General features: G+C 49.6%; 1 protein-coding gene across 1 annotated transcript in view; it reads left to right on the top strand.

Moving 5' to 3' along the window:
• ccdc88c (coiled-coil domain containing 88C) overlaps nucleotides 1-10,000 on the top strand; it is a gene marked incomplete at its 3' end in the record, with an annotated part of 82,502 nt that overhangs the window by 24,172 nt on the left and 48,330 nt on the right. The window contains exon 6 of the mRNA XM_080540625.1: nucleotides 9,199-9,282. Within this exon, the coding sequence (XP_080396751.1) occupies nucleotides 9,199-9,282 (84 nt within the window). The remainder of the gene's footprint in view (nucleotides 1-9,198; nucleotides 9,283-10,000) is intronic.

Raw genomic sequence — 10,000 nt, 5'->3', positions numbered from 1 at the left:
GTGTGAGTGAGTGATTGAGTGTGTGTGTGGCCGGCTGGGAGGGAGTATATACGGGGATGTATATATCATTTGTCTAAATAAATGTGTTTGTTCATCTTTGCTACATTACTGTGTGTTTAGTTGTCTGTTAGCTAATGCTAATGCTAATGCTAATTCTAATGCTAATGCTAATGCTAGTACTGCTAGTCTAAAGGGTTGCTGGCGCCCCCTGCCTGTATCCTCCTACACTGCCGATTTAGCTCCGAGTTAGTTAGATAACCAGCCCTTCCTAAATTCTACAGTCCTTTAGCTACTCCCTGGTTACAATTGGTCCTTCGAGCCGGATAGGTTGTGTAGTGATAGCATGGCTGAGCGCAGCCAACCAGACAAGACAGTTACCCCCCCTTCTCCGCCCCCTGAGCCAGAGCCACGACCACAGAGAGTCCCGCGGTTGCCTCCGAGGTTACAAGAGTATGAGCTTGAGCTCGAAAGCTCACTGAGTGGTAGTGAGGAGCGCACTCCACGGGATACAGTGGTCGGAGAGGCCGAGGTGTCCGCCGGCGCGCGGGTGGCTAGCACCGAGACAGCCATCAAAGAGCACCAGCCTGAGGATGAGATGGCAGAACAGCAGGGTTTTGCCGTAGAAACGGAAGAGCAGGAAGGAGAGGCCCGGTCTGACAGCGCCTGCGGGCGGAAGAGGGAGGGCCTCAGCCTTAACGATCTGCCTCCCAGTACGGCGCGCTCGAGACCTAGCTCCGGCCGTTCAGTGGCTTCCTCCCGGTCCAGGGTTTCCGTGGGCAGTTCTGCCTCTGGGGCGGATAGCATGCACTCCAGAGGGAGTAGTGCCGCGTTGTCAGAATGTATGCGCCAACAGGCCGAGATGGCGTTAGAGCGGGAACGCCTCCAGTTCGAGCGTGAACGCCTCCAGATGGAAGGAGCGGAACGTGCGGCGGAGAGACAGCGCCAGGAGGCGTTAGAGAGGGAACGCATCCATTTCGAGCGCGAGCGCCTCCAGATGGAGGGGGCGGAACGCGCGGCGGAGAGGCAGATGGCGAGAGAGCAACTGCACGCGGAGAAGATGGAGGAAGTGATGCAGACCATGCGCGACGTGTGCATCAGCAGAGCTCCGTCGGCCCGTAGCTCCAGAGCATCATCCGCACGGCCCTCTCGAGTGCCATCTCCTGAACCCCCCGCCGATGGCTCCATGACCCCCGCCATGACTGTCCAACTACAGGCCCAGCTGACCACCTTGAAGGAAGAGGACCAGGGACCCGACCGCTACGCGGCCCAGAGGGAGCCAGCGTCGCTGCCCGGGAGGGGAGCCATTCCCCAAGAGCGTAGCACACCCCTAGGTCCTCCAGTGAACCAAAATGCATGCAGGCCGGACACCCAGACCGTCACTCCAGCCCCGATCATCCACTACAGGATGTTTCCCCAGGTGGAGGGACCCAAGTTCCCCTTCTTCAAGGACGAGGACAGGAGCCAGTATGTGGAACTACGCATCTGCCTAGACACGCTCTTGGACGACTCCTGCTCAGAGTCCTACAAATATGCGATTCTCCTTCAGCATGTGAGGAACCCCAGAGCCCACAACATGGTTCTGGCCCATGCCTCCGCACCGACACCTTACACCAGAGCGCTCGCCGACTTGGATGCCCGCTACGGTCGTCCCTGGAACCACGCCCTTGCTGAACTGCAAGCCCTCGAACAGCAGGCCCCCATCAAGGATGAACGGGCGCTAGATGACTTCGCGCTCCGCGTGCACACCTTGGTTGGAATGCTGAAGACGCAGGGCCCAGCTGGCGCCAGCGAGATCAACAGCACCTCCAACGTAGAGCGGCTGCTCCGCAAGATCCCACGCTTCCGGCAGGAGAGGTTCCGGCGACAGCAGCGCGTTCGTAACCCCGGGAAGTTGGGTCTGAGCATGGCTGCCTTCGCGGAGTTCCTACTGGAGGAAGTGCATGACACCAACGTAGACGCCATGGGTTACGCTGAGCCGAAGAAGGAGAGGGAGAAGGGAGACCGCTGGGACAGGCCGAGCTCGAACAGAGGACGCCCAGTAGGAGTGCTGCACACGGAGGAGGAGCCTCGGAGAGAGAGGAAAGCCCGACCTGAGGGAAAGGATTCCTCTCAACCCCCTCAAAAGGGACGGAGAGGTCCACCGCCATGCCCGTACTGCACCAGCGAGCACTGGTTCAATGAGTGCAGTGACTTCAACAACCTGAGTACCGAGGCCAAGCAGAGGTGGCTCGAGGAGAACAAGAGGTGCTGGAACTGTGGGCGCGACCATCTGGCTAAGAACTGCACCTTGAGGAGAAAGTGCAACCGCTGTGAGGAGGTCCACCTCAACATCCTACACGAGGTCTCCCTCACCAGGTCCACGGAGGGCACCAGAAGCCCTAGGTCCGGTAGCGCACCGGAAGAGGAAACACCTGTCTACTATCTAGACCCAACCCAGAGCAGCGGCTCCAAGGTCCTACTGAAGGTGGTGAAGGTCCGACTGCACCACAACAACGCTGTGTACGACACGTACGCCGTTCTAGACGACGGGTCGGAACGGACCATCCTCCTCCAGGAGGCAGTGCGCCAGTTGGGGCTCCACGGGACTGAGGAGAAGCTGACTCTGCGCACGATACGTCGCGACCTTAAAGAGGTCACCGGGGCGAGAATCAACTTCTCTATCTCCCCGGCGGGGCGGCCGTCGGATAGATATCGGCTTCAGAATGTCTTCACCGCAGACCAGCTAGCGCTCTCCCGCTACGACTACCCCCTGGAGAGATTACGCGCAAGATATTCCCACCTACGGCGAGTAGACCTACATCCGATAGAAGGAGCGGAGCCAACCCTTCTCATCGGCTCGGACAACGCTGCACTGATCGTGTCGCTTCGTCCTCCGCTGAGAGGACCACGAGGCTGCCCGATGGCTGTTAAGACTGCGCTTGGGTGGGCCCTCCAAGGCGCTACCGAGTGGAGAGATAGAAACGGGAGAGCGACGTCATCCCTCCATGTCCGAACCGAAGAAGTGCAGACCATCAACTGCCTTCACACCAGTGTGGACTCCATGAATGCGGCGCTACCAGACCACGTCCAGAAGCTGTGGACGCTAGACGTTGCGCCCTACAAGAATGAGAAGCTCTACGTACGGTCAAAGGAGGACGTCTACGCCATAGACCTCCTTAAAGCAAAGACAGTGCGTATCGAAGTCCAGGGCGTGAAGAGAACATCTACCAGCCCTGTCTCGAAACCCAGCAGGAGAAGATCTACCAGCCCTTTGTCTAAACCGAGGAGGAAAAGATCTACTAGCTTGTCGGTGAGGAAGAGGTCAGCTCAAAGGAGGAAGACGCCGGCGGTGCCAGAGCCGGACGATACTCCGCTGACCGCTGAGTTGGAGCTAGCTCTGCCTGCACCTGTGGCCATGGCCTACACCCAACTGAAGGTGAAGGAGGAGGAGCCAGAGCCGGAGCTAGAGGCGGAGCCAACGGAGAGCAGCGGAGTTGTGGTGTTGTTGGACGACCCCGTAGCCGAAGACACGAAACCACGCATCCGTAAAAGTCCGTTCAAACACGGCAAGAAAAGGCGAAGGAACTTACAAGGAAAGTGGTGCAAACAGAAGCAGAAACCGGGAGAGAAAAGGTTAAGACGTCAGGCTATATCGCCCGAAGGCGGGGCAAGTCCGGACGGCGTCGAAGACGATGTTAGCGAAAACATAAACAAGTACCCTGAGAAGAGGAAGAAGAAGAGCCGGTTCTCTGATGCCACAGACCAGGAGATGGATGTGGTTAAAATAATACGTGTTGATGACTCTAATAGACCACGGCAGGAAACCTTTGCCAAGCCACAGGGTGTCTACCAGGGGACAAGCTCCAGAGCTGAGATGACACGGACACCGACTCCAGACACAGGCAATGTTTTGGATGTGTTGAGCAACATACACATTGAGAATGTGGAAGAGGCCAACTTCCTGAAGGACAAGCTGTGTCATCTTCTGAAAGAGTTCCAAGCCAACCAATCAGAGAAGGTTGAGCACAAAAGCCAAGGACCAACAGTTGTCTCCAAAGACTACAATCACATGAGCAAGGGCCACCTGGAATCTACTAGAGACCAATACGAAAGAAACTTCAGCCAAGTACAAGAGGAGAGACATTATGAAAGCCAACCCAGGCGATCACCGAAACTCTACTCCCCAGAGACTACACAGGGTCTCTACAGAGAGAGACCCAGAGATGCAGAGGAGCAATTGGAGAAACACAGCCATGCAAGTCGTGCTGAACCCAGAGGTTCAAGGAGAAACCATTATGAAGAGGTCTTTGGACAGGTTGACAGGTACCCACCATCCCATGCCTGGCAGGAAGAGCCATTGAAGTATCCGGAGAGGTCCCAAGGGTCCATGTACCCAGATGACTATCCACCTGCTGTGGATGAGTTTATGACCCTTACCAACCTACACCCCCCACTCGAAGGGAGTGGGGATATGGGATGCCCCCTGGCCCTCAGACCTCCACTAGCCTAGACAAAATCACCTCATACCTCACGCTGCTAGAGCAGCCTAGCCAGTGTGCCTTCCATAGTTAAATGAAACCGAGGGTTTCATGGGGCGGCTGTTGTGAAGGCCCACGGTTTAGAGCCAGTTAGTTTCCCCAAGTCAGCCCTATTTTGCCCCTGTTATTTCCTTTATTATTTTCCATACTATTCATGTACGTTTTTCCTGAAAGTGTATGTATTGTTATTGTAATTGTATAAGTTCTGTCTTAGATTTGTTTAGTATTGTGTAAGCGCCAGTTTAGTGGGCGTGGTTTTGAGTGGCGTACGTGACCGGATGTATGATTGGCGTACGTGACCGGATGTATGTTCGGTTGGTGTATATATAGCGACGGAAGTGGTCTGAGAGTGATGAGAGTAACGAGAGTGAGAAGAAGCAGAGAAAACGAGAAGTCGATCTAAGATGGCGGAGTCAGTAAAACGCACACCGTGCTGAAGCTGAAGACCTGAAGAGTGATTATTGAGTTTACCACTGTGACAGAGGGCAAACCTTACAGCAGCAATTCAACATCTCTCAACAGTCCACAAGGAGAACGGGAGACTCTGAGTGTCGGAGGAGACCTGCCTTTGGCATTGACTGTTAGTAGTGAATCACGGGCTACCCGCAGCACCGCGGGAGTTCGGAGTTCGTTGAGTTGGCAGCGCTAGCCCAGTTTAGCTGTGTCCCCGTTAGCCAGCCTTGCCAGCCGCCGGCTGCTAACGTTGGACCAAGCGAGACCCAAGCTGGACAAAGCCGTCGCCTTCACGAGGTGGATTGCGACCGACCGTGGACCACCGGACCTGAGCCATTCACACCTCGTCGTGGACTACGAAGAAGCCCCTTTCCCTTCGAGTTGCTACGTCACCCCCCCCCTTTGTCTGCTGCCTTCCTCGAAGCACATGCGAGCTCCAACCAGGCCTCAACGCGCTCCTTTCAGTCCGGGACTCTAAGCCTTTTCCAGGCCAGGCCCTGCGTGTGAGTGAGTGATTGAGTGTGTGTGTGGCCGGCTGGGAGGGAGTATATACGGGGATGTATATATCATTTGTCTAAATAAATGTGTTTGTTCATCTTTGCTACATTACTGTGTGTTTAGTTGTCTGTTAGCTAATGCTAATGCTAATGCTAATTCTAATGCTAATGCTAATGCTAGTACTGCTAGTCTAAAGGGTTGCTGGCGCCCCCTGCCTGTATCCTCCTACACTGCCGATTTAGCTCCGAGTTAGTTAGATAACCAGCCCTTCCTAAATTCTACAGTCCTTTAGCTACTCCCTGGTTACAATGATTATTATGATTATTATTATCCCCTCTACAGTTTCTCTACTATTTTCTTCTTCTTCTTTTTTTAAAGCAACATGACTGCCAATGGCCCCTGGTCCTAGCAGAGATTACTGATGTAGTTTCTCTCTCGTGCTCTCTCTCTCTCTCTCTCTCTCTCTCTCTCTCTCTCTCTCTCTCTGTGTCTCTGTCTCTGTCACTCTTTTTCTCTCTCTACCTCTCTCTCTCTCTCTGTCTCTGTCCCTCTCTTTCTGTCTCTGTCCCTCTCTTTCTCTCTCTGTCTCTGTCCCTCTCTTTCTCTCTCTCTCTCTGTCTCTGTCTCTCTCTCTGTCCCTCTTTCTCTTTCTACCACTCTCTCTCACTCTGTCTCTCTCTCTATGTCCCTCTCTTTCTCTCAGTCTCTCTCTCTGTCTCCTTCTCTCTCTCTCTCTCTCTCTCTCTCTGTGTCTCTCTCTCCCTACCTCCCTCTTTCTCTCTCTCTCTCTCTCTCTCTGTGTCTCTCTCTGTCTCCCTCTCCCTACCTCCCTCTTTCTCTCTCTCTCTCTCTCTCTCTCTCTCTCTCTCTCTCTCTCTCTCTCTCTCTCTTTGTCTGTTTCTCTCCCTCCCTCCCTCTGTCTCTCTCAGCAGTATCCCTCCCTCTCTCCCTCTAGTAAGCCCCCCCCCCCAGAGGAAACCCCCTCCTGAGACTGTTGCCGTGGGAAACTAGAACAAAGGCTGTGATGTCAGCGTCTGTGTCCTCCATTGACTCCATCACTGTTAGAACTACAACCAGCCCAGTAAAAGAACTACAAATAGAATTACCACCAGCATTCATCAGAGCAATGCATCCGGGTACTTTGGCTCCCGTCATGTCCACGCCCCTTTTTGGGTGATAGAAGTGTAGAAGTTTGACTGGCGGTCAATGGAAATTTCTGGTCTTTGCTACTTTAATCCGATAAAATAAGAAAACCGTAGTGCTTTTTAGATATTAGGAGCCCAAATCCGATGGCCAGTTAGGCAAACTATTATATAGTGTCATTGCCGATCAATGATCGACGTCGTTATATAGAGAAAATTAATGAAATAGGGGTTGATTCATCAGAGCAGTCATATGTCATCTCCCTGTCATCAGGCATTTGTAGTTCTTCATTTGATTTGCCGTGTAAATCCCCAGATGAGAGTGTTACATTAGTTTTCTTAAGATAGGATAAAAAATAAATCTGTTCAATGGGCATTTGCCAAAGTAGCCTACTGTTAATCAGTATTTATCCTGTATGGTGTATATGAAGATGTTATGACGTTTTATCATGAAAATAATGAACAGCAAGCTAGATCCAAAACTAGGGCCGGTGGAGGAGGGCAAGTGTCACATTGGACAGACTACCAAAACAGAAAAATAAAGTATCTTAACGACAGCAAAAGTGATGGATGTCAGAAATACATTACATGGAGATTCAATAAGGTACTTTTATATGACAGGATATGGGTTAGGGTTATATGACACCTGTAGCGAGATAGAGCCAAAAGTAAAAAGTCGCTGAGAGACGAAAGCAGGGTCTGGGCTGGTAATTGTATGACGCGCCAAACAATCCGCTGAGATGAAAAGTACGTTTTAGAGCATTTATTGAATAGAACAATCAAACTTGGCGACGTACAAAAATAATCCATAAGCGATCAAAACCAGAAAAATAACAAACTATGCGTATAGAATATGCGTATAATGCAGTCAACAAAAATACATCGCTCCCCTCTCTCTCCACTACCGCCATGCAAGGTGCGCAGGTGCTTAAATTACCTTGCAATATCACCCCCCATAACCATATGACTTCTCAATACGGTGATCTAGGCAATAAACAAACAATCAAAGTAAACTCACAATAAGCCCATTAGCCTGTTATACTAAATACCCCTTAAATCATATTCATACCTCCTACAACACCTCAGGCCTTTGGGTCGGGTGGGTTCATCCACATGGATGGAGGCAGACTGAAAGGAGACACATTCATTGCCTATTTCATAAATTTTCTCCATATAACGACGTCGATCATTCATCGGCTGACTGGCCATCGGATTTGGGCAGTCTGGGGATTTACACGGCAAATCAAATGAAGAACTACAAATGCCTGATGACAGGGAGATGACGTATGACTGCTCTGATGAATCAACCCCTATTTCATAAATTTTCTCTATATAACGACGTCGATCATTGATAGGCAACAACACTATATAATAGTTTGCCTAACTGGCCATCGGATTTGGGCTCCTAATATCTAAAAAGCACTACGGTTTAGTGCTGTCCCAAACGACTATTTTTCTAACGATTAATCTAGCGATTATTTTATCGATTATTCGATTAGTCTAACGACTAATTCATCGATAAGTCTAACGATAATTTTTGTACTGTAAAAAATAAAAAATAACGTATTTGTCTCCACCTCACTGCTATGTTTAGCCAACTTGAATGCCAACATGGCCATTTAGAAGTCTGTCCATCACCACAACACATAGCTAGCTAACGTTACTCTCGCTGCTATGTTATGATTAGCTAAATTAATGCTAACGTAGCATGCGAGCTACGAGCTAGATAACGTACAGTAGGTGCTCGCACCACAATGACAATAGGCTACCGTAGCTAGCCAGCTACATAGCTAACGTTACTAACACCAGAAGACAAGACATACGAACTGTGGTGAGCTACATTGCTTGTGTAACATTAGCTAGTAGCTATCAATTTTTCACTCATACACTTAATTGTCTCGCCTGGTAAAATAAAGGTTTTAAAAAAAAAAAACAAAAAAAAAAAACGCCATTTTGCTTATTTACGACTAACCGACGCATATTACGCTAACCGACGTATTGACGTAGTCGATGACGTCGACAACGTCGAATAATCGTAACAGCCCTACTACGGTTTTCTTATTTTATCGGATTAAAGTAGCGAAGACCAGAAATTCCCATTGACCGCCAGTCAAACTTCTACACTTCTATCACCCAAAAAGGGGCGTGATCATTCTGATGACAGGGAGATGACGCGCAATTGCTCTGATGAATCATCATCATCATCCTTCACACACCCTCTGTTTCTTAAACCAGTTAAACTGGTTTAAACTAATTATTTTTACTAACTGGATCTGTCTGGCCTTGTTCTTCTTCTTATTATTATTATTATTATTATTATTATTATTAGTAGTAGTAGTAGTAGTAGTTAGGAGGAGGAGTAGTATAGTAGGAGGAGGAGGAGTATAGTAGTAGTAGTAGTAGTAGTAGTAGTAGTAGCAGTAGTAGTAGCAGTAGTAGTATCATTATTATCATTATTATTATTGTTATTATCTTAATTTACTTGTGTTATAATGTTTAGTTTAGAGATGTGACAGGGTCAGGATAGTGTTGGGACAGGATGTGTTGGGACAGGATGTGTTGGGACAGTAACGTGTGTGCCTCTGCAGTGTGAGAGGAAGGAGGAGATGATTGAGAAGATCAAGCTGTTGGACATCCAGACCCAGGCCGCCATCGTATCACACATACAGGAGGTAGGCCATCGGCTAGTCAGGTCTGATCTAGGCAAGGGGAGAGGTCTTTATCATTATCTGCTAGTCAGGCCTGATCTATGCAAGAGGAGAGGTCTTTATCATTATCTACTAGTCATGCCTGATCTATGCAAGAGGAGAGGTCTTTATCATTATCTACTAGTCATGCCTGATCTATGCAAGAGGAGAGGTCTTTATCATTATCTACTAGTCATGCCTGATCTATGGAAGAGGAGAGGTCTTTATCATTTTCTACTAGTCAGGCCTGATCTATGCAAGAGGAGAGGTCTTATTATTTGCTAGTCAGGCCTGATCTATGCAAGAGGAGAGGTCTTTATCATTATCTACTAGTCAGGCCTGATCTATGCAAGAGGAGAGGTCTTAATCATTATCTGCTATTAATGCCTGATCTATGCAAGAGGAGAGGTCTTTATCATTATCTACTAGTCATGCCTGATCTATGCAAGAGGAGAGGTATTTATCATTATCTGCTAGTCATGCCTGATCTATGCAAGAGGAGAGGTTTTTTATCATTATCTACTAGTCATGCCTGATCTATGCAAGAGGAGAGGTCTTTATCATTATCTGCTAGTCATGCCTGATCTGTGCAAGAGGAGAGGTCTTTATCATTATCTACTCGTCAGGCCTGCATGAATTAACCCTCCCTGTGAATTGATCCCTTCCCCCCTCTCTCCCCCCCTCCCCCCTTCCCTCCCCCCTC

This window comes from Nansenia antarctica, assembly GCF_963989245.1.
Source record: "Nansenia antarctica genome assembly, chromosome: 1".
NCBI lineage: Eukaryota > Metazoa > Chordata > Actinopteri > Argentiniformes > Microstomatidae > Nansenia > Nansenia antarctica.
Note: the sequence above shows the minus strand (reverse complement) of the source record. Positions and strands in the feature narration are given on the sequence as shown.